The 24,527-nt window shown below is 54.8% G+C and overlaps 1 protein-coding gene across 1 annotated transcript; it reads right to left on the bottom strand.

Annotated features, from left to right (window-relative positions):
* On the bottom strand, positions 1-23,001 carry IL17REL (interleukin 17 receptor E like). The gene is made up of 16 exons (XM_044915752.1): positions 22,842-23,001; positions 18,585-18,612; positions 4,893-5,042; positions 4,561-4,670; positions 4,208-4,322; positions 3,914-3,958; positions 3,533-3,672; positions 3,277-3,348; positions 3,141-3,195; positions 2,551-2,714; positions 2,441-2,485; positions 2,100-2,157; positions 1,741-1,904; positions 1,505-1,585; positions 1,169-1,310; positions 1-26 (listed from the first exon to the last, which is right to left on the bottom strand). The coding sequence occupies exons 1-16, from the start codon at positions 22,956-22,958 to the stop codon at positions 1-3; spliced, it is 1,512 nt and encodes a 503-aa protein (XP_044771687.1). The 5' UTR covers positions 22,959-23,001.
* Between the last annotated feature and the right edge of the window lie 1,526 nt (positions 23,002-24,527).

Raw genomic sequence — 24,527 nt, 5'->3', positions numbered from 1 at the left:
TCAGTCTGCTGTCCCCTGGGTGGCAGCTGGAAAGAGAGAAATGGGGGTGCTGGTTCAGCCTACCCAATGCCAACCTTGTCTGGGGGCTCACCCTCCTCCAGTCACCCCCCGACAGTGGCAGGAGGAAGGAGAGGGAGCTGCAGAACCCAAATGCTCAGGGCTTACTGGGCAGGGCTGCCCAGTCCTGGAGAGCCAGTGCATGGCAGCAGGCCAATGTCCCGCCTTCAGGGGCAGTCCACCTGGACCCCAAAAGCAGGATGCACTCCCACTTGAGCCGGGCCCAGCCCCTCTGCTCTCCGGCCTGTCCCTGGGGTGCTGGGACCCACCCAGGGCGGCCCCGGAGGCTCTAGCAGTGGCTGAGACCTGCTCCCAGGTCACCGGGCTGGTAGTGGGTGAAGCCCCAGTCCAGCCCCAGGCCCCCAGGGCAACCATCACCCTTTGGGCTGTGATCTGCTAGAGGGGACCTTTGCTGGGGAAGGGGACCCAGACTTGGCTGAAAAACTCCTCTGGGGTTGGAGGAGGTAGAGGACACAGGTCTAAGAGACGCTCCCCAGGCTCTAGGGCATTTCCAGTGGGGCAGGGGGCAGGACTGGGGCTGCCCTGGAGCCTGGAGACCTGGGCCGGCCGCTGGCCCCGCCCCCGCCCATCCCCCTCTGGCCCCTCGGCTCCTGCAGTCTTCTCTCCGCTCAGCAGCCAGAGGGCTCTTGCCCATGCAGGTGCCGATGCCTGCTCCCCACTTACATCCCGTCGCCCCTCTCAGGACCCCCAGGCAGAGGCCACCCTCCTGGGCCACACACAGAACCCCCATGCTTAGCTTTGTCTCCTGCTAAGCCCGAGGTCCCAGGAGTCTGGGCCTAAGTGACTTGGCTGGGTGAGGGGGGGCTGAGGGACATCCCGAGTTCCTGGACAGTTGGAACCAGAGCCCTGGTCAGGCGTGGTGGATGCTCAGGAAGTTCCTCCCCCACCAGTGGTGCAGTGACATGGGGGATGGGCGCTTGCAGTGGACCTCCAGGGCCCTTGATCTCCCAAGTCAGGGGTGGGGCCAGGCCGGTCTGCCTTCGCCTTGGCTCAGAGCCTGGCCAGACTTCCAGGCAGGTGGCCCCTCTGTCCCCCACCAATGCCCAGTCTCCTGTGCAGGGCTCACACCCCCACCCTAAGCGTGGGAGACAGCGATCAGGCTCGGAGCTGAGGTTGGAGTCCAGCCCTCGGCCTCCCGCAGCCCTGGGGCCCGAGACCCAGCGGGGGCACTCACTGCACTGAAGGTCACAGAGCTGCTGGGGGGCGGAGAAGAGCACATCGGTCCTCCAGCCCTGTGGGCGCGGGGCAGCTCGGTCAGCCCAGCCTGTGGCCTACCCTGCACCCTGACTGCATCCCCCAGAGCGACGGCCTGGGGAGGCTGCTGGGCTGACAGGCCCCCGCCGAGGAGCTTTGTTGGTTGATGACAGGGAAGCAGGTCTGGGACTGGAGTAGGGGGGTGGGGGCTGGGTGGGGCAGCACCACCCACCTGGATGCAGGTGCCGGGCACACATGCCTTGTCCCTGGGAATGTTCACAAAGGCGACCACAGGGTCAGCCGTGAGGTCCCCCTGGGTGGGAGAGGGGTCAGTCATAGGCAGCAGGGTGGGGGGGACTGGCTCACACAGCGGAGTGGCCTGCACCCCTCCACACTGGGCGGCCTCCAGGGGCTGACTCAGGGCCTTGTGGACAGGAAACGGGGCAGCCCCCCTCCCACTGGGCTCACTGAGGCCAAGGGGCGGGCTGTGGCCAGGAGAGCCGGGCGGCAGGCGGGGGGCCGTGACTTCCTCTGGCGACACAGGTGCACCTGGAAATGGGCAGCGCTGGGCGAGAAGAAGGTGACCCGGAGGTGGCCCTGAGAAGCTGCTGGCTGGACGGTCATCTTCCAGGCTGTGGGGGTCGAGGGCTGAGGCCCAGCACCGCCCCCCCACTTGCCCTCCTCCCTGCCACTGACCCAGCACCCTGTCATCCCGCCTGCCTGACCCAGACGCATCCCGGGAGCAAAGGAAAGGGCGGTATTTCCTGCATCCGCAAGGCAAAGGCCCCAGGCCGGCCTCCCCGCCCGCCGCCCTGTGGACAGCTCACCTTGGAAGCCTCGCTCGTGGAAAGGGCACCTCACCCAGAAGCCCCGGCTGGTGGAGAACTGCGGAGAAGTCTTGAGGCCTAAGGCCGCGGCAGTGTGCGGGGCTGGCTGGGGGCTGGGACAGGCTGGCCTCCTTCCCCCAGGTTCCCTTAGCTCCACCCTCAGACCAGGATGGGGGTCGGAGGGGTTCCTGGGAGGCGGGACCCCAGGGCTGGGCAGGGGCTGGGAGCGTGTGTGGCTGCATGCCCCCTGCCCCCGAGCCCCGGACCCCTCTACCTCCTCCTCGCCACCCCGCATTACGTGCTGGTCGCGCACAGGGCAGGCTGCGGCCTGGCCCACTCACCTTCAGGCAGAGCTGGGGCTGTGTGTCCACCAGCGGGTACTGCACCTGCGGGGGCTCAAGTCAGGCCCCCGCCATCCCCGCCCACCCCCGACCCCGCCGGGGGTACTCACCCTGCCGTGCGCCGGCCGGCCGGAGTGCTCCAGGCTGTGGCAGAGGGCCCCTGGCCCCGGGCGCCAGCACAGGCTCACGTGACCACTCACGGGACAGGCAGGCTCCCAGCTCAGTGCCTGGTCCCCCGGGTGGTAGCGGATGGCGTCCCACAGGGCCTGTGTCTCTGCAGGGACCCTCGCCCAGGGGCTCAAGTCAGCGGAGCCCCGCCCCCGTGTGTGTGTGTGTCCCGGGGCGCGTGCGGCGTCCCGGAGCAGAGCCGAGAGCGGGCAACCCTCCTCCGCCCCTCGGACAGCCGCTCTCGGAACACTTGCTTCTTCCACGCGAGCCAGGCCAGGGCGCGTGCCTCCGCCCCGGACGCACACGCCCTCGCGCACCCACGCGTCTACGCACAGACTGCCACAGGAAAGGGCTTGCCTGGGACTCACCTTCCGCTACATGCCGTCCGCGGCAGGCTCACGGGGGCACAGGGCCTGTCCGCACGCTTCCTCCCCACTGTGACCCCCTCCGGCTGAAGCCGGCCGGCCCCCACCCTGCCGGGCACGGCTGACCTCCTCTCCCCCACCCCTACTCCACACCATAGGGCACTTGCCATCTTCGAAGGGACAGGCCTGCATCCGCACGGCGTCAGGGGTCGCAGACCAGCCCTGCGGGAGGCGCTGGGGTCAGCGCAGGCCCTGCCCCTCCCTCCGTCCCCTCCGGGCAGTGAAGGCCACACTCTCACTGACCTCAAGGCACAGGCAGGGCAGTTCTTGACTGTAGGGCAGAGACACGGTGCGGGACATCCTGTTCACTGTCACCTGCGTGGAGTTGAGGGCTTAGGGGCTGGGGGCCCAGTGGGTGGGACTGGGCCAGGCTGGGAAGGCCTGGGGTGGGGGGAGGGGGAGGGGCGTGGTCTGGGGGGCTGGGCCGTTGGGCGGGCCGTGGGCAGGGGTGTGTGGTCTGGGCCAGGGGGCGGTGTCCAGGGCTTGGGCCTGGGCTCACCCGCACGGGGGCACCCACATCCTCGCAGGCGAACCACTTGAGGCAGAGCCGGACGTAGTAGTCGGGGGCCCCGGGGGCCTCGGGCACCTGGACCAGAATGACCTTGCGGCTGCGGTCCACCCAGTAGGAGAACTTCTCGGCTATAAAAGGGCGGCACTTGGGGGCCATGCTGGGACTAGCGGTCATCGGACAAAGGTCTCCACCTGTCCTGAGAGCCTCCAAATGGTGACCCCTTGCTAGACCCAGGTATTTGGGAGTCGCCCACCTGAGGACCCATCATGACTTCCCAAGTGGGGCAGGAAGAAGACCCCCATGGGAGGGTGTGTGGGGGTCTCCCCAGGAGCTGCGGGGCTGCAGTCCCACCTGAGGACGGGGCCTCACCAAAGCAGACAGGCACGTTCCTCCCCACGTCCTCGTCTCTGCAGTCTGCAAATGGCACAGCAATGGGGGGCCCAGCCACTCTGTCCCCAGCAGCTGTATCCTAGTCGAGCCTCTGCCCTTGTGCTTTACAGAAGTCTCTCCTCTCCCAGGGAGGCTGTGCCCCCAAGTGAAGCGAAAGGCACTTGCTGCGAGCTGCCCAGCATGGGGCTCTGCCTCCTACCTCAGGAGTCCCACCCCAGGTTGTCCCTAGAAGCCAGTGGCAGCTGTACCCGGGGCGGGCCCATGGGCTCCCACCTTCCACATGGTACTGCTGGTCCAGCTGGACCCCACAGAAGTGGGGGACGGTCCTCAGGGTGACGTAGAGGCTCTGAGCCACACTCACTTCGAAGCAATCAAAATGCACCTGGAGCTGGGCATGCACAGGTGTGAGCCACATGGACCTGGGGTCTATAGCTACCCGTCCCTGGCCAGGCCAGCTGCACCTCGCACAGCTGGAACCCAGGAGAAGGGTCCCCTGTCCTCAGGCCTTGGGTGGATCGGGTGGATCCAGGAAGGGAGGGCAGCCAGGAGCAGCCAGGAGATAGCTGCTCCTGCCTGGCAAAGGCTTGGGGCGGAACCAGCAGGTCTGGGTCAGGCCCTGGCCTCACCTGCCGCCCCACCTGCCGTCGACGGGAGGCCCTGGAGACCCTCACACTCTGACACTGAGTCTCCTGGGTGTCGAGATTCATGGAGCAGGCCTCCAAGCCCCGCAGGCTCTCTGGGTGAAGGGAGGGGCCAGACAGAGCTGGTCAGACCAGGGCAGAGTCCTCTTTCTTCCCCTCCTCTCTGGGAAGTGCACTTAGCAGGGTCCCCCAGCCCCACCCTGCCCCTCCAAGTGTTGTGGAGTTAAAGGAGCCGGGAGCCCGCCACCCCGCTTCCTGGGTGTTCCCACCATCACAAGCAGCATGGTCCCTCCCCCGCCCCCGAGGCTGCCTCTCACCATGCAGTGTGAGGGAAGCCTGCACGCGCAGGAGCAGGGAGCAGCCCTTGTGGGGGGCACACTTCATGGCCGTGGAGAGTGTCAGGGCCTCCAGGACCGACGGGGACATGGACGTGGGGGGTTGCCGGCAGAAGCTGTTAAAAATGTTCCCTGGGGAGGAGAGAAGGAGGGTGAGTGCCACAGGGCTCCCCAGTGCCTGGGTAAGGCTTTGTGGGTGGCCCGGCCAGGGGAGGGAGCTCTGGTAGGGCATGTCTGGGGAGGGGTCCTCACTATCTTGCCACAGTGCAATCAGCCAACAGTGGACCCATCCTGGAGCCCGCTGTCTTTGGGCGTCAGGAGCGGGGCCGGGCTGGGGAGCAGACCTGAGCGTCGGGGGCAGCCGGCATGGGGCAGGGGGGCCGGCCTCCTGACAAGCTGGCAAGCCCATTGCCACCCTTCAAAGGCCTGCAGGGGCACCTGGGTCATGATCCCCAGGTCATCAGAGCCCAGGGCTCTGTTCACAGGCCAGCAGCTGGACTGGCGCAGGTGAGACTGGCCCCAGGCCTCGGTGGAGCTGGGGTCTCACTTCCAGGCATGGGGCTGAGCGCAGTTGTGGCCTTCGCTTGGCCAGGCTTGCAGCTGAGGACTTGGAGGACAGTGGGGTTAGCTCCGTGAGCCGTGGAGCCCTGGGGAGGCCTGTGGCCCACAGTGTCAGCAGCCCAGGTGCCCCCCTGCACCCAAGGTTGTGGCCCATCTGCAGGCACGAGAGATGGCGTCCAGGCCTGGTGCTATGGGCGCTGGAGGAAGTAACCCCGAGGTGGGACCGCGTGTCCAGGAAGGGGAAGGGGTGTGTGCTCAGTGGGTGCTTCGGGGGCCCAGAACTCCCAGGGGCCCCCAAAGCAGACCCTAGGAGATCTGTCAGGAAGATCTCACTGGGGCTAGAACTCCAGGGGAAGTGCCGGCACTATGGAGGAGAGGGACCCCCCTTCAGACCAGGCCAAACTGCTAACTCGCAAGTGAAGGGGGAACAGAGCAAGATGGCGCATCCAAGACGCCTCCACGGAGAGACTGAGGCCGAAATGGACGCTCCTCAGAGGCCCCAGCCCTGAATTCAGGCAGGACTTGAAGGTGCAGAGCAGCTGCCCCTCCTGGGGCCCAGGGCCACAGGCTGTTTCTGCTCCAGGACCTTCTCCAGCGACATGCAAGCAGGTGGGCTACGGAGAAGGCAGGTTGCCCCAAAGCCAGGTCTCTGCAGGAGGCAGTGGTGCTGCCCCTGGGGCCTGGATGAACATGCTGTTGGTACTCGCCATGGAGCCTGTCACTCGACAGAGCTCATATGGACTGGCTTCAGAAAGAGACTCAAAGGGACAGCAGGAATCACAAGACCCGAATATGTTCATGGGAAAGAAATCCAGTTCTGTGGATCCCACTGTGGCCTAGACGGAGTCATGGAGATCAGCTTTACCCTCCTGCCTGACACAGCCTGGAAAACCAGGTAGAATACGTGCAGAATGGTTTCAGGACACAACTTGATGAAAACTAAACTCACAGATCCAAGTTGGTGAGCGCTAAGTATAAGAAAGATGGAAAAAATTATGAGGCACACCGTGATCAATTCACTGGACGCCAGTGGCAAAGAGAAAATTGTAGAAGCCACCAGAGGAAAAAGACACGTTACATAGAAGGAACGAAGGACACGAGAACAGCAAGTTTCTTGTGGGAGAAGGCGGAAGAGCCCCCAAAGTGCTGAAGACAAGCCTGCCAACCGGGAGCTCTACCACAGGGAGATGTCTTAAAATAAAGGGTAAATAAAGACTTCTTTAGCATACAAAAGCTGATAGAATTCCTCATCAGAAGATCCACACTACCAAAAAAAAAAAAAAAGTCGTGGGATGGACCCCCGAGTGTCAGACTCTGCACTCAGCACGGAGTCGGCTTGAGATCCTCTTTCCCTCTCCCTCTATCCCTCCCACTCGTTCTCGCTCTCTCTTTCTCTGAAATAAATAAATCTTTAAAAAATAAAATATGTCTGGAGAGCCTCCCAGTATTTGGAAACTAAACAATACACTTCTAAATAGCCTTTGGGCCAAAGAAGATATGAAAAGGGAAAAGAGAAATTACTTTGAACTGAATGAAAATGAAAAGACAACATATAAAAACATTTGGATGCTGCCAAAGCACTATTTTTAGGGGGGAATTTATAGCACTAAACTCCTATATTAGAAAAAAAAATCTCAGGGGTACCTGGGTGACTCAGTCGGTTAAGCGTCTGTCTTCGGCTCAGGTCATGATCCTGGGGGTCCTGGGATTGAGTCCCACATCGGGCTCCTTTCTCAGCGAGGAGCCTGCTTCTCCCTCTGCCCCTCCCCCCTGCTTGTGCTCTCTCTTTCTCACTCTCTCTCTCAAACAATTAAACAAATAACCTTTAAAAGAAAAAAATATCTCAAATTAGTGACCTCAGCTTCCACCTTAAGGAACTAGAGAAAGAAGGGTAAATGCACACCCTTAAACTAATGCTAAATTACATGTCAATTATATTTCAAACTGGAGAAGAAAGAGGAACAAAACCCAAAGTAATCAGAAGAAAAAAAATAAAGATCAGAGTGGAAACCAATGAAATAGGAAACAGACAAGCAATAGAGAAAAGTCAATGGAAGCATATGTTTAAGAAAAAAATACTACCAGTTCTACATGGATTTTTCCAGAAAACCGATGAAGAGGGAATAGTTTGGAACTCATTCTCTGATAACAAAACCTGGCAAAAACATTACAAAAAGAGAAAACTACAGATACCTCATGGCCATAGAGTAAAAACTCTAAACAAAATTTTAGTAAATGGAATCCAACAACATATAAAAGGATAACATATAATTACCAAGTGTGGTTTGTCTTAGAAATACGAGATTGGTTCAATGTTAGAAAATCAATCACTATAGGGCAATCCTCTCGGGTCCCCTCCCTCTTTGGGAGCTTTGTACTCTCACTCAATAAACCTTGCTTTGCTGCCTACCAAAAAAAAAAAAAAAGAGAGAGAGAGGAAAGAAGAAGAAAGAAAAAAGAAAATCAATCACTATAATTAACTATGTTAACAAATTTTGAAAAACACATATGATCATCTCAATAGTCATAGCAAAATTATTTTACAAAATTCAGTATCTATTCTTAAAAAAACTCTCAGCAAACAAGGAATGTAAGGAAATGTTGTCAGTCTAATAAAGGTCTTCTATGGGAAGCCTATAGTTAATATCATGTTTGCCAGTGAAAGAAAGATCGTTTTCCCCTAAGATCAGGAACAAGATCAGGATCACTGCTCTGATCACTTCTACTCAACATTGTATTAGAGATCCTAGTCAGTGCAATAAGGCTAGAAAACAAACTTCCTTTTCAATTTGGAAAGAAGTAAAGCTGTCTTCATTCACAGATGACATAGTTGTCTCTGTAAAAATATAATGGAATCTACAGAATGAGTTTAGCAAATGCAAGAATCAAGATCAATATACAAAAATACACTATATTTCTGTATACTAGTAAAGAACAATTGCAAATTGAAATTTAAAAAATACCATTTACAAGAACATAAAAATATGAAATACTTAGGAACAAATTTGACAAAAGAGGTATAAAATCTATGCCCTGAAAACTACAAAATATTGCTGAGGGAAATTAGAGAAAACCTAAATAAATGGAGAGGTACACTGGACTCATGGGGCAGAAAATCAAAATTGCTAAGATGTCAATTCTCCCCAAATTGATCCATAGATTCAATGAAATTGAATTCAAAATCCTCTTTGTAGAAGGCCTTTTCCCCCCCCAATAGACTGACAAGCTGATTCGAGAATTCACTTGGAAATGCAAAGGATCTAGAATAGTCAAATCGTCTATGATAAAGAAGAACAAATGTGAAGGCAAACACTGCCTAATTTTAGGACTTACTATAAAGTAATCAAGTGCAGGGATGAGGACAGTGTGGTATTAGCAACAAGATAAACAAATGGATGGAACAGAATAGAGTCCCCGAAAAGACCCACCCATGTATGGATGGTTGACTTTCCACAAGCATGCTAGGCTGCCCACTGGGAAAGGGACAGTCTTTTCAAAGGATAGTGCTGGGTCAACTGGATGTCCATATGCAAACAAACAAAAAAGAACTTTAATCCATACCTTTCACTACATGCAAAGGTCACTCAAGATGCACTGCTGATTTAAATGTAAAATCTAAAACTATGACACTTTAAAAAAATAGTAAAAAAAAATCTTTGTGACCTTGAGTTAGGCAAAGATTTCTAAGCTACAACACTGAATCATGACTGTCAAAGAAAAAATTGATAAATTGGACTTCATCAAAATTTATCTTTGAAAGAGAACGAAAAGACAAGTCACAGGCTGAGGGAAAATACTTGCAGATCGTCTATCTGGTAAGGAACTTGCATTCAGAATCTGTAAAGACTTCTCCAAATTTAATAATAAGGAAACCAACAACCCAGTAAAGAATAAGATCTGAACAGATTCTTCAGATAGAAGATAAAAGTGGCCAGTGAGCACATGAAGAAATGCTCAACATCAGTTAACATTAAGGAAATGCACATTTAAGCCACAATGAGTCAGTATTAAGTATTAGAATGGCAAAAATGGACAGGACTGACCATACCTAGTGCAGACAAGGATGTTGAGGAATGAGAATCCTTGCACACTGCTGGTGGGAGCATAGAATGTCACAAACACTTCTTTAGAAGTTAGATATACACCTACTGTATGATACAGCCATTCCGTGCCTTGATATTCACCCAAAATTAACGAGAAAGGCTTGTCTACAAATGTTGATAGTGGTTTAATTTTTAGCAGCCCAAAACCCAGGTGTCCATCGACAGGTGAGTGGGCAAACAGACGGTGGTATAGCGATGCAATGGGACGGGACTTTGACACAACACACGGATGAACTGAAATACCATGATGCTGAGTGAAAGAAGCCAGACACAAGAGCACCCCCGGCCTGATTCCATGCATATAAAATTTTAGAAAAAGTGAACTAATCTCTATGGAAAGATACGTGGTTGTCCATTATCCTGACTGTGGTAACAGTTTTGCAGGTGTATACGTATGTAAAACCTTAGCAAATCGAATACTTGGAATATATACAGTTCGCTTTCTGTCAATTTATGTCAATAATGCTACAGGGGCACCTGGGTGGCTCAGTCAGTCAAGCGTCTGACTCTTGGCTTCGGCTCAGCTCATGACCTCAGGGTCATGAGATCGAGCCCCACATTGGGCTCCGTGTGGAGTCTGCTTGAAACTCTCCCTCTCCCTCTGCCCCTCCGCCTCCTTGGGCATGTGCTCTCTCTCTCAAATAGATAAAATAAATCTTTATTTAATCTATTTGAGAGAGAAGGAGACTGAGAGAGCATGAGCAGGGGGAAGGGCAGAGGGAGAAGCAGGCTTCCCGCGGGCTCGATCCCAGGACCCCAGGATCATGACCTGAGCCGAAGGCAGATGCTTAACCGATTGAGCCACCCAGGAGCCCCAATAAAATAAATCTTTAAAAAAATAATGCTATAACGTAATTTCCTTCTTCCTGCCCATCTACAACGTGTGTAAGAAGGCGGAGCGTTTCCAAACTCCTCCCCAGGATCGGTGAGATGTCATACTGAGCTTGGCCTCCTAAGAGGGGGTTTCTCCCAACTCAGTTTAAGTTTAAGTGGGAAAAATAAAACAATAAAACAATAATTTTTAAAAAAAGCTTTAAGCACACAGAGCACAACTGTCTTCACACCCCATGAGCTTCTCTTCACCATGTCCTCAATAGCCAGAGTGGCAGACCAGGGACGGGCGAGGAGGTTGCAGGCTCCTGACACCTTCTCCTCCCAAACTGATGGATATTAAACAAAAAATGAATAGCTGAGCTGCCTTTCATGATCACCATGTGCGGGCAGTTATAAACAGAGTCAGTGATCAAATCCTCCCATACGGTCCAAGCTCTACACAATTGCCCGCATCCGGCACGGCCCCTGCCCTGTGTCCTTGGCCCCCTGATGTCTTGGAGCCCATGTGAGTATTGTGGGATCTGACGGACTCAGCCTTCGGGAGGGGGCCTGCCCAAGGGTAGTGCTGGAGGCAAGGAGGGGCCACCGAAGGAGGCGGCCAAACCTCCTGCTGTCCGCAGACCTCATGGTGAAACAAGGGCTCAGCCAGCTACTGTGGGGCCTGGTGCGGGGAGTTCTGTCCCAGGCCTGATGTTCCCTCGCCACAGGGGCCACCGTAGAGCTTCGCGCTGCATCCCTAAGGGAAGCCACCTGCTTCAGAGTCCTCTTCCCACCCACAGGCACCTCATGTGTGTGAAAATGTCTTCTTCTCTGCAAGGAATGAGAAATCCACATCTCTTGACCTTTTCTGGGAGAAAAAAGAGCAGATCTACTCCAGCCAACCAAGAAAAGGACTAGAACCAGAATTAAAAAAAAAAAAAAAAGGTAGAGCCGTAGCAGAGAAGGGCTGGTGGGGAGCCTGGAGTATAGCGAGCTATAGAGAGGGACAGGTGCCTATTATAGACTAAAATGTGTCAGAACAGGCTCTTGTCCCAAACTAGCTGACAGACTGGGGAGTGTACAGAGTAAAGGAGAAGAGATACGAGCATATGTTATGTCATCCGTGGTGCAAAACAGGGAAAACAAGTGGTGTCACTCCGTGGAAATCATCGTGAACCCAGAATTTATCACGAAGACTCGTGGGAATCTCCCCATGGGAGAAGTAAATATATTCAGTCTTTTCAAAGATTTAAAAAACTGCCACAGAGGGCGCCTGGGTGGCTCAGTTGGTTAAGCAACTGCCTTCGGCTCGGGTCACGATCCTGGAGTCCTGGGATCAAGTCCCGCATCGGGCTCCCTGCTCGGCAGGGAGCCTGCTTCTCTCTCTGGCCCTCGCCCCTCTCATGTGCTCTCTCTCTCTCATTCTCTCTGTCTCAAATAAATAAATAAAATCTTAAAAAAAAAAAAAACTGCCACAGAGTCTTACTATAAGAAGGCTTAACAGGTGTATTTTAAAAAGGAGAAATAGGAACTCAGAAGGAAGAAGTGGGTTACAAAAGGGAACAGTGAACCCAGGGATTGGTAAAACTTGGTGGTGAATTTCAATTCCTATCGACAAAGGAAGAGGAGGAGAAAGAAAGACTTTTGTGTGTTTAAAAACAAGTTGGGAGTTTCGTTTCCCATAATACGCTAGACCAGGCTATTTGGACCAACTCTACTGCTGAAAACAATCAACACTGGAGAAGAGACTAGGCTTATAAAAAGCTTCACGAAAACTTGTGAAAGCTGATGAAAGAATCAGGATCATCAGGCCAAAGCCTGAGAAACGGCAGAGGGATGCACAGGAAACCACCCCTGCCGAAGGCATCACGGAGCTCCCCCACTATCACCCTGGGTCAGGGGCAATTGGGAGGAACCCCCCAACCCCAGGCCCTGTGGGGTGGCTACTCTGAGCACGCAGGGAGGAATGGAGAGCTTCCCACAACCTCTGGTGGGCCTGGGTGCTGGTTCCCAGCCCTGGTTTGCATCTCTAGGAAGGTCCAAGAGACCTCAGTCTGTTTTTTAATGAGAAATGGTCCTGACAGTCACACATTACCTCTAAGTACCACTCAGAAACAAAGGGGAATCTGGTCCGAGGGGAACCTCCTTCATCCTAGGCCCTGGGGAACACCACGAGTCATTTCTTGAGGGCACTGAGCAGGCATATTTCAAGATAAACAAATATGCCAGAAAACAAAGCACCGAGAGCGGAAATGACAGGCCACAGAAAGCCCCACAGAGTCTTCCAGTGACAGACAAATCAGATGTGAACTGCAGACCAGCCACCCTAAGACAAGCTTGGAAGTATGCGCGGTGGGAAACAAAAACTACAAAGAGAGACGAAGCATGTTCACAATAAACAGAGTTTCTAGAAACGAAACCCACAGAAATAGAAATTAAAAATGCAACAAATGACTTCAAGAGTAGACTGGACCTCACCAAAGAGAGAATTAGTGAAGTGAAAGATCCCAATGAATGATCCAGAAGGCAGCAGAGAGACAAAAAGACGGAAAATATAGCAGAGACATTAAGAAATGTGGAGAAAGAAGTAAAATGGCCAAGATGTCCCCAAGGAAGGGAAAGAGGACAGACAGGGCTGATGGCTAGCTTTTCAAAGGCTCACAGAAAAAAGTAAAAGTATAGGACAGTCTCCTGTTGAATATTGCAAAATCCTACATAAAACTTTAGCAATTTGATTTAATAATATATTAAACATGACTGGATAGGATTTGTTTCAGGACTCCAGGTGCGGTCAACATTAGAAAATCTATTAGTACAATTCACCTCATTGAAAGATTAAAGGAGGAAAACTGTATGATTATTTTCACAGATGCACAAAGTTTTCATAAAGTTCACTTCCTATTCATGATAAAGAATGTTTAAAAAACACTGGGTGTTATACGCAAACAACGAATCATGGAACACTACATCAAAAACTAATGATGTAATGTATGGTCACTAACATAACATTAAAAAAAAAAAGAATGTTTAAAAAACTAGGAAAAGAAAGGCACTTCCTTGTCTAGATGGAAGCCATCTATTTCAAAGGCCCCATAAGCCTGGTAATGACTGGTAAGCCTTGGGAGTCAATCCCATAAATATCAGGACTAAGATGAGGGCTCCCCATTCAACGTTGTCCTGGTGATTGGAGCCAGGTCCATAAGACCAGAAACAAACATGGGTTTATAAACTGTTAGTCATCATTTACAGAATACGTGATTATCTATATACAAAATCTTAAGAGACTCAATGGGAAATCTATTAGAAATAACAAAGAGTTTTTAACAAATGTGTTGGATACAAGATCAATATACCAAAATAGCATTGCTCTACACCAGCAAAACCAACCAGAAAATATGATAAAATAAAGAAACCATTCACAGTATCCTTCAACCTCTGAAGAACATAAATAAAAGCTTTGAGGAAGACCTAAACAGTTGGAAAGGCGTACCATCCGTGTTCACGGTTGGAAGACTCAACTCTGATAAGATGTCATTTCTGTCTCAAATTAATCAATGTATTCAATGCAAGTCTGATAAAAATGTGTGATATTGTGACTTATAATAAGAAATACGTATTGGTCTGTGCCCATTATCTGGTACAGGGATCCTAAAACCCTTGGAATTTCCCAAGACCTAAGAGCCAGCAGGGTGTCTTTTGTTGTTCATAACAAACCACTTTCAACCACACCTGAGTTTATGAGGTAAGTTTTGGAAAGCCCCTAAGGATGGGGACTGGTTGCCAGGGAAACCAACCACATGATGACCTCTGTGGAGGAGAGAGGAGCTGGAAGTCCAATCACCAATGGCCAGTGCATTTATCAATCGTGCCTATGTAAAACCCTCCATAAAAACTCTGAAGGACAAGGTTTGGAGCGCCTTTGGGTTGGTGAGCACGTGGAGATGGGAGAGTGGCAGCCCCAGGAGGCATGGGGGTCTCTGTGCCCTACCGCATCCCCTCTACCTGGTTTTTCTCAAATTACATCTTTTTATAATAAACTGGTTACCTGGCAAGTAAAATGATGCTCTGAGTTCTGTGAGCCAATCCAGTAAAGTAACTGAACCGAAGGAGGGGTCGTGGGAGCCTCTGATCCGTAGCCAGTTGGTTACTTGCTGCTGGTGTTTGAAGTTGGGGGGCAGTCTTGTGGGATGAAGCCCCTAACGTGGGCTCTGAGGCTAAACCTATGGTCTGCGTAACTTGGAACTGAGTTAATTGCTTGGTGATATTAAAAAATACACACATTGTCTCTCTCCAAAATAAATAAATAAATAAATCCTTTTCTAAAAAAATGAGGGGGCACCTGGGTGGCTCAGTCCGTTGAGCATCTGACTCTCAATTTTGGCTCAGGTCATGATCTCAGGGTCCTGGGATCGAGCCCCGCCATGGGCTCTGCACTCAGCTGGGAGTCTGCTTGGGATTCTCCCTCTCCCTCTGCCTGCCCCCCCTTGCTCACACACTCTCTCTCTCTCCAAAATAAATAAATACATCTTAAAACAAGACACACATTGGAAAATACATCCCGAAACTCTCAGTAAACTTGACAATCAAAAATTCATATTGAAGAAGTGAAGGCGTACAAAATGCTAAGACCCTTTTATTTTATTTTATTTTTTTTTTTAAGATTTTTTATTTATTTATTTATCTGAGAGAGAGAATGGGAGACAGAGAGCATGAGAGGGGGAGGGTCAGAGGGAGAAGCAGACTCCCCGCCGAGCAGGGAGCCCGACGCGGGGCTCGATCCCGGGACTCCAGGATCATGACCTGAGCCGAAGGCAGTCGCTCAACCAACTGAGCCACCCAGGCGCCCCGCTAAGACCCTTTTAAAAAGCTTTTTATTGTAAAAATGAAATTTAGATACTGAAAAGCTCACCAAAAAATCATAGCTTTGTGAATTATTACAGGGCAGATGGGCCAGACAGCCGGTCCCCAGCTAGTCCAAAAGCCCCTTCGCTCACCCCAGAACCAGCATGCTGACTTCTACAGTAAAGACTTCTTTGCATTTCTTTATGGTTTCATCACCCAGATGTGCCTCTTCACGCACTGGAGTTGAGGCTGTGCCTATTTTCCAAACTTGGCCTATCTGGTCTGCCGCTTTGCCTCCATGTCCCCTCCTCCTTGCAGAATCAGGCTCTGTGAACTGCCAGGCGTCTCGGGGTGCAGTTCAGCACCCATCCTCAGACCCCTGTATTTCTGGCCAACCAGGCAGCGGGACCCAGAGGCCTGGCTGAGCTCAGGATCCAGTCCTTTGGCAGGACTAGCGCTTGTGTCAAATGCCTGCAGGAGGCGGCATCCTGTGCCTGGACCTCCGCCATGTTTGACACTAGCTGTCACCAGCACTCAAGCCATTGGGAGCCGCAAAACAGTGATACAATTTTACCGTTTTGTTTCCACTCATCAGCTGGAATACTTACTCCAAGGTGGCATTCCCAGAAGAAAGACAGGATCAAGGCTTGATTCCCAGTTTTCAAGGTGATGAGTTGGTTCCCTGTCATCCACAGAAGGTGAAGAGTTCTCTTTATTTTTAAAAAACAAGATCATCATGACCTAATGGGTTTACCCATGGGTTGCAATTTATTGCAATTCTTGTTGTTTTTTAAAATCTCATATGATATCCTCTTGGCTAACGGGAGCTTCTTTAGGTTGTCTCCAAGTACTTTTTTATTTTTTAAGATTTTATTTTTAAGTGTTCTCTACACCCAGGGTGGGGCTAGAACCCACAACCCCGAGATCAAGAGTCACTTGCTCCTCTGAGCCAGCCGGGCGCCCCCCCAAGGACTGCTGACATGTACCATTGCCTTTGAGAGCTTCTGTGCTCTCTGGTACGACAGATGTCCCGGGTTCTTCTTGTACATTCTCTGCCCCAGGCTGGGAGTCAGCCACTTCTCTTGGAAGCCCTGCCTGGTTTCTTTTGCTGGGAAATGGTATTTGATGACCACAAACTGGACAGTAGGGAGGTTCCTAGCGTTGTAAGTTGTCTGCTGTTTTTGCTACATGCCCAAAAAGATTTTTCGCTTTCTCTTTAAGATCCTGTCATTTTATGAGAATATGTTTTGGTGTTTCATATTCAAGATCCATATTCTTGGGTCCATGGTTTACCCTTATAATACCCAGTTTCAAGAAAAAATTTTAATCTCCTGAGAACTATAGTTCTTAGTATTTTTTCTGTCGCCTTAGTTTTCTTCAGCATCTGTATTTTGGACATTCTTGGCCTATCTGCAACACTTACCATTTATTCAAACATCATTTTAATCTTTTTTTTTTTCATTTTTTATTTTTAAAAATGTCCTCATTTTCTTCTTGTATTTCTCTTGGATGTTTAATATTTGGTCCGTTCACTCTTGGGTTCTTCTAATGTAGTCTTCATCTCTGAAGTTATTTTTCCTTTATTTCTAATTCTGTGTGTTGTCACCTCACTTCCGAGAATTTCTAATTTTTGCTCATATGCATCATTTTCGTGAGTATTGAAAATTATTTTGAAATGAAATGTTACAGTTTGGGGATTTTCTAGCATGTCTTTCTGGTGCACTTCCATTGTCTTTGGGATGTTATTTCTATTTTTCATTATCATGAACTGTCTGGAATTTGTCCTTGATACCATTCCGCTGATTCTGTCCCTTCGGAATTCAAAAGCGGGAGGCTCGGTTCGGGCCGCCGTTCCAGCCGCACAGCGCCCTCTCTCGTCGTGTTCGCGCAGCGTTTAGAAGCGGGCTGGACGGCTTCGCGGGTTTCTTAGCTCAGCCCCCACCCCTCCACCTCTCCGTCCACGTCCGTCTGTACCTCGTCTCTCGCCTCTGTTGTCCTCGCTTTGCTCAGTCTTGACGGCACCCCCAGCTCCCGTGTGGGCCGTCTCACCAGGGGTCCCGGAGCTGAGGGGGCGCCGACTCCCCGCCCCCGCCGCGGGTCTGGGTGGGTGGGTGGGGTCAGGTGCGCTCTCCCGCTCCCGCCGCGGGGGGGGGGGGGGGGGGTCAGGTGCGCTCTCCCGCTCCCGCCGCGGGTCTGGGAGGGGGGCGGTCAGGTGCGCTCTCCCGCCCCCGCCGCGGGTCTGTGTGTGTTGGGGGGCGTCAGGTGCGCTCTCCCGCTCCCGCCGCGGGTCGTGGGGGGGGGTGTCAGGTGAGCTCTCCCGCGGGCGCTCACAGACGGCTGGGGCCCCCGCCGTCCCCCGGGCGCAAACCGCAGGTAAGGCCCTTCACCTGGGGGCGCGGGAGCGAGCCGCACCTCAGTGCCACCCTCTCACCACTCAGTCTGCACCTGCGGGTTCGGGGACGCAGGCACACACGGTCGCCGCGCTCGCCGCACAGTTTAGGGAAAGAAGGAGCAAGGAGAAGCCGGAAAGGAGCTGAGATCAGAGGCGTCAGGGAGCCACCGCGCGGCTGGAAAATCAGACCCAGGCTGAGCAGTTCGCGGTGCGGCCGCAGATGGGTCTCCAGGCAGCAAAACATTACAGTTGCGTCCCTACCTCACACCACAAGCGGAAATAAACCCTATGAATTAAAGAGCTAAATGAAAACAAAATGTTAAAACCTTTAGAAGTACAGCAACGCTGGAAACATATCTACCACCTCAGGGCAGCGAAGAATTTCTTAAAAGATCCCCCCAAATCCATAAAGCCCCTTAAAGAGGAGACTGGTAAATATGATTACATCAAAGTGGAAAAGTTCTGAATGGCCTCAGGAGGCCAAAGGGAAAAAGAGAGGGAGGAGCTCTGTGAGACCAGGAGCACTCCGGAGGGACATTCGCAGCAGAAGCCCCCACCCCCAGCCCCACCCCGGGGTCACCCGGATGCAGCAGCAGCCACGAAAGAAAGACAACAAAGCTATGGTTAAATGGGTGTCATTTTGCATTGGACAAAAATGCAGAAGTTGATAAGGGAAAACGGGGGTTTCCATATATTGCTGGTGTGTCCACTTTGGAAAAAAAGGTGGCGTCCTCCAATTAAATAGGAATGGGACTTCTATCCGGCAGGTGCACAGCTGGGCGTGAACTGGGGGCTTTGCCCATGTGCAGCAGGTGCTGGACAGGGACATTGGGGGACACTCTGTCCTGTGAGGCGGGCAGGGGGAGGCCAGTGGAGTGGCAAGGAGGACAGGGTGACCCTGCTGACCAGGGTGTAGGAGGGCAGGAAAGGCAGCTTGTTCCCGTCTGCCCGAGATGTACTCACGGCTCACTCGGCTCTTGCAGGTGAAGCCCTGGGGACAGAACAAAGAGAGGGTGAGAGGTCAGCCTGGCCACTTTCTGTCCTACCCCTGAATCCAGCCCCAGCAGTCAGGAGAGTCACATGGTCCTTCACTCTCGGCAAGGGCCTGGGGAGGGGGGTGCCACCGTCCAGCCCAAGGCCCTGCAGATGGTGGTCATTCAGGAAATGGGTGACCTGGACCCCATGGACTGGGGAGCCCCATGTCCCCAACTACATTCCCAACTTCTGCTGCTGGCATGGGCCCACCCATCCATTCTTTAGGGGAACACTGGTTGAGTGCCTCCTAGACACTGATTAGGTGCTGGGATTCTGGAATAAAAGAAAATGGGGAAAGAGCCTGCCTTTGAGGAGCCCACATTCTGAGATGCGGACACAATCCAGAACGTAAGCAAGTTACACTTTATGTTAGATGTTGAGAAGGGCGAGAGGGGGTATCAGAGGAGCCGGGTGGGGGGCTTGTGGGGGGCGGCAAATCTGCAGGCTTGTTCAGGGGAGACTTTGTTGAGGAGGTGAAGTCACGCGGGCTGCCCGGGGCAAGGGCAGCGACAGCATGTGAAAAGTCACGTCCAGGCTGTGTCCACCCCGCCCCCTCACCTGATGGAGGGGGCCCGCGGGAGAGGGGCCTGGACTGGGGACCAGGTTCAGTTGGGGCTCATGGGTGGCTGGACGGCCAGCCTGTGGGCCTCACTTTGGTGGGTGGGCGGTGCTACTCCACAGCTGAATCTGGGAGACTGAGGTCAGGGGGGCTGCCCTGGGGGCCCACAGGGGCAGGGTGGCCGGGACCCTGGGGTGCCAGACTGCTCTGGGCCCGCGCTCCCCAGCGACACCACAGGGCAACAAGGAGCAACAGTGATGTTGACCCTCTGCTCCCTTCCCAGAGGAGAACTGACCCTCCCAGGACCCAGGAAGCAGCCACAGCTTGGGCGGGGGGGGGCCGTCTGGGCGGAGGGCCTGCACTTCGGGTGGCACCCAGGTGGGAAAAGTGGGACTCCAAGCCGGTCTGCTCCTGCCCTTGGATCTGTGGACATGCCACGACAGGTGTTCCATCCCTTTCTAAATACTTTTATTTCGGAATAGTGCTAGATTTACAGAAGAGGCAGGAAGATAGTCCTGAGAGTTTGCCCGAAGCATCGGCATCTTACAGACTGATGGTGCGTCTGTGAAAACTAGGGAACCAGGGCTGGTGGGGGATGGCTAAACCCCCGCACCGTTTGGACTTCTCCCAGTTTTGCATCTGTTTTCTGTTTCTGTTCTCAAGGTCTGTTTTCCATTTCACACCACTTAGATGGAAGGGCTGAGCCCACCTGGACACCCTCTCCTCAATGCGACTGGGCAGTCCCGGGGAACACAGCGGCCCAGGGGTGGGAGGGCAGGAGGGGGCAGCCCAGTCCCGCAAGCCCTAGAGACCGACCCGGCAGAGCAGGACAGGGCCCCATGTGCAGCCCTGAGCGCGTGAGGGAGGGGCAGGGCTGGGGTCCTTGGCCACCCTCACTGCCTCCCTCAGCCTTGGCATCCACTATCCTACCTGCGACCTGAACCTACTCCCCCCAGTCCCAGAGCTCAAAGACAGAGAGGCCCTGCTGGTTGCCCCAAGGTTGAGGGCATGCGTGTGCCCTGGACAGTGGGCACCGCCTGCCTGCCGGGGCCTGCCCTGTGCCCGTGCCCAGAGCCCCCATAGCCCTGGAGATGCGGCAGCGTGGTGTCTAGTGGAGGGCTGGTGGCTGTGGTCTGGTGGTTGGCCCTTCAGTGCCCAGAACTTCTCCTCTCAGGGACACAGCAGGGACAAAGATCAGGCCAAAAAGCACCTGTGGGTGGCCCAGGGTCCCGGTGTACCAGGAGCTCGAAGCGAGCCGGGAGTGGCTGGGGGCGGGCAGGGGAGAGGGCTGGCTGCGTGCCCAGGGGCCCGGAGCGGGGGTCCGGTCGGAGAAGTGGCCGCACCCCCAGCTCCCTGGGGTTTTCCGCTGGACTTCTCGGGGCTTCCCATGCCAGGCGTGGGGGCTGTCTGTGGGGAGGGACACCCCCACCCCCACCCCAGGCGCATGTCTTGGAGCGGGACCTGAGTTCCCTCCCCCACTAGCACCCGAGCTGCCCCCGGGCCTCAGCTCCAGCTAGAGGAAAGGACCTGACTGGGTTCCTGCTCCATGTGGCTCCCCGCCTGCCCGGGCCGGTCCCCTCCGCACAGCCCAGGATGCTGGGAGCCCCCAAGCCGCTAGGCAGGGCCCCCTGATGGCCCCATTCAGCACCCAGGGCCCCTGCCCCTGACACAGGCATCGCCAGGGCTGTGATCTTCTGCCCCTGCCCCCCCAGCTCTCCCAGTCAGTTCAGCGAGAAGGACTTTTCACCGAACACTTGCCAAGGCACAGAACAGTCCTCCTGTGGGCACCTGTGGGCTGGAGGGGTCTCTGTGCAGGCGTGGGGGAGGCCAGAGGCTGCCTGTCCCCTGGCTTCTCCAGCTCGAGTTCGATCCCTCAGCGGCAGCCCCCATCAGCTCCCTGCCTGCCTCCTCCTCCCCCTCCCCCCCCAAACCCCTCCGGGCAACGCCTCCAGCACCCCTCCCCCACCCCCAGCCCCACCCCCAGCAGGGCCCCCAGGGCTGCAGCTCCTGGGCTCCGTCCAAAGTGGTGCCCAGGCCTGGCCCTAACTGTGGGGTCAGCAGCAGCAGGGCAGAGAGTCCCTGTCCCTCTGCGGCTTGCCCTGTCCCCCCTCCAGCCCTCCTCTCCCCTTACCTCTCCTTGCTTTCCCTTGAGGATTCTTTCTCCTCCTCACTGCCTGTGGGTCTGCGGGGCTCAGTCCTATCCCAGCCTGTCCCAACATGGGACCTTTGCTGGTGCCTCTTCCTAGCCCTGCTCGCACCACCCAGCTGCCCCTTACCATCAGCTCTCATGTCTGACGGGCTTCTCAAACCCCACATTTCAAAACCAAGTTGCCTTCCCCAAAATCTGCCCCCCCAGGCCTCCCACCTCACGAAACATCTCCAGCAGCCCAGACCTAAAGTCATGTTCTAGAGTCCACTTTGATTTCTCCTTGTCCACCAGGATCCCCAGGGGATCCAACTCCACCCACAAAGTGCACTCAAAGCAGCTCCCTCCCATTCTCCACCTTCACTATGGGACCCAGGTCACCCCCCAGCCTGGACCCAGCTGTTTCCTCTGCACCCACAGTTCCCACCAGCAGCCAGAGGGAGCCTCTCCCGGCTCCCCACAGGTCCCTGCACCTCTGATCTGAGCCGGCCCCCCAACCTCTGAGGCCCTGCCTGACCCCCCGGCCACCCCAAGCCTGCTCTGTCCCTTGCTGAGCTCCCTGGACCCTCTGCTGGACACACTCCCAGGGTCTGTGGAGCTGCTGTTCCTCCCTGAGGAGGACCGGGTGTCCCCAAGTGTCCCCCAGGGTGGCCTGGGCACCGCCCCCAAAGGCACACATGAGACCCCACCCCAGCCCACCCCTGGTTTTCTCAACAGTCATCACCACCTACATTTTGTTTTGTTGTGCACTGTACCAGTTAGAACACTGGTTCCCAAAGTCACAGGGCACACAGCAGGTGCTCCAGGTTCCCTCCACCCCATGCTCTTCAGGTTCTTTCTGTGCCCCTGTCCCTGCTGTGTCCCCCAGTGACCCCGGGACACCTTCTGGGCTGTGTCCCCACTGTGCCTTGACCAGTCTTCTGGGAACCAGGAACCCTTTTTATGGCAGGTGCTGCTGGAACGCCTCCCTCTGGCAAGGCTGAGTCAGCCTGCCCTGCAGTGAAAAGTCCAGGGAGGCCACCGTTTCCAAGCTGTGCTCACCCTGCAGCCCCCTCCTGTCCTGGATGAGCACCTTCCTGCAGCTTTTCCTCAGCAGGGTGTCACACAAGCCCCAGCACCTTGGATGATGAAACATGGCTCACTGAAGCCTTGAGGGGCTCCGGGGAGAGGCACCGGTCGCGGGCACATCAGCTGGCCCTTGCCACTGAGGCGCTGGGCAAACAGGCCCTGGACCAGAGCTGCAAGGTCAGCCCCACACCTCCCAGGGGTCCCCAGGCCCCTGTGTCACCCACTGCCCCAGGGCCTCCTGCCCCCCTTGCCTGTCACTGTTACTCATGTGCTGAGGCGCCAGGCCAGTGCCCACCTGTGGAAGAACCAGAGCCCCCTCAAGACGAGAGCCGAGGAGGTTCAGGAGCTCACGTGAGAGCAGGAAAGGCCGCCTAACCACAGGATGGGGGTCGAGGAGGGGGCAGGAGCTCACCTGAGAACAGGAGAGGCCACATTCTGCAATCTGGGGGACAGCCAGGCTGTGGTAAGTGCTCCAGGTCAGGGAAAGGAACACTACGGCTGGCCCAGCTAGCATCTGGCCGGCGTGCATGGGGGTGAGACTGCAGGATGCCCTGGGGAAGCTGCTCCTTGCCTTCCCAGCCCCAAAGACAAATGGGAGGGTCTTGAGTGAGTTTGCTCCCTGAGGCAGACACTCCCCATCCTGATGGAACAAAGCCTAAGTGGGCTGGCCATAACCACAACCCCATAACTTCCTGCCTGATCCTGGCTTGTGCAATGGGGCCTTCAGACTCTGGCCAGATGCCCACGCAGTTTCTAGGATGCCAAAGGAAGCGTCTGGAACCTTGAGTCTCTGGGGTTCCAGGTACTCAGGTTCCCCATGGGGCTAGCCGCTGGAGCAGGGCGCTGTCCCACATACCCCACGGCTCCTTGGTGTACCCCTATGACTCAGGCACTCATCTTGATGGTGGGGGACAGAGGGTGGCCAGAAGCCCTGGTTGTTCAGTCCAGGTGGGCTGGCGAAGAGCGGGAGTCCTCCTAGGGGCCCGCACCCTGCAAGTGCTGGCTCTAGCCCCAGCCCCCGCAGGAGAACCCTCTCCTGGAGCAGGACCTGGGGCTCCACATCACTTCCTGAGGGTGTGCATCACCCTTCTGGACTCGAGATGCTCAGCCCTCACCCCAGAGGGCGCCACCCTGAGGCCCGACTTCCGCTGAGGAATCACTCTGCGCTTTTTTTGCATTTGATTCTTTCTACACGTGAACGTTTGCAGGCAGAAGCTCATGGTGCCCCATCTGCTCCAGCCTCAGCCTGCATGTGGGGCAGCAGAAAGGTAAGATGGAGCTCAGGCGCTCCTTTATCTCCTCCCTCCCAGGGCAGGCCCAGAGTCCCTGCATCCGGCCTTCTTCCTGCATCTGCTGGGCAGGTGTGAGCACCTCTGGCCCTGGAAGGGCACCATCCCATGAGTGGGGGACACATAAAGTGATACATGGCTGAGGATCTGCCTGGAACCCCGACAGGGCACCTCAAGTTTGGAGGGGAGCTGACCCTGAGGGGCATCATCCCCAGCCTGGGCACCACAACACGTAGGCGGGCCCCGGGGGCGGCTCTCAGTGCAGGCACGGCCACTCGGGCCAGAGTGCTCCTTGAAGTGGACTCAAGCCCGAGACAGGAGCGAACTCAGGAAGCACCATGAAGGAGCCTCTGGCCCACGGGATAGGGCCTGCCAACAAACGTCACCCCAAACCATGGTTCCCACCCTCCTGCCACTGTGGCGTGGGCACCAGAGGCCATACCCCAGCCTCCCTCCATCCTGGGCCAGTGCCTCAACCCTGCACCCACTTGGGATACGGCATGTGTGGGTTGGGACTTCTGGGGTCACTGCTAGGCTCTGGGCACCCCATCCCACACTCTGGTGAGGTGGAGCCAGTGGGGAGGGAGTTCTTGCCCCCACCCCCAGTGCTCACAAGGCCACGATGCCCAGGAGTGAGCGCGCCTGACGCCTGCCTGATGTGCTGAGGACAGGCTTGCAGGTCCAGGCTCACCCAGGAAAGCCAGGGTGGATCTTCCCGCTGTCCCTGGCCTAGCCCTCCTCCAGCACCCCTGGCCCCTGGGTCAGCCAGATGGGGTGAGTCAGAAGAACCCGTCCTGCCCCAAGGGGCT

The sequence above is a fragment of the Neomonachus schauinslandi genome, chromosome 5 (assembly GCF_002201575.2).
Source record: "Neomonachus schauinslandi chromosome 5, ASM220157v2, whole genome shotgun sequence".
Taxonomy (NCBI): domain Eukaryota; kingdom Metazoa; phylum Chordata; class Mammalia; order Carnivora; family Phocidae; genus Neomonachus; species Neomonachus schauinslandi.
Note: the sequence above shows the minus strand (reverse complement) of the source record. Positions and strands in the feature narration are given on the sequence as shown.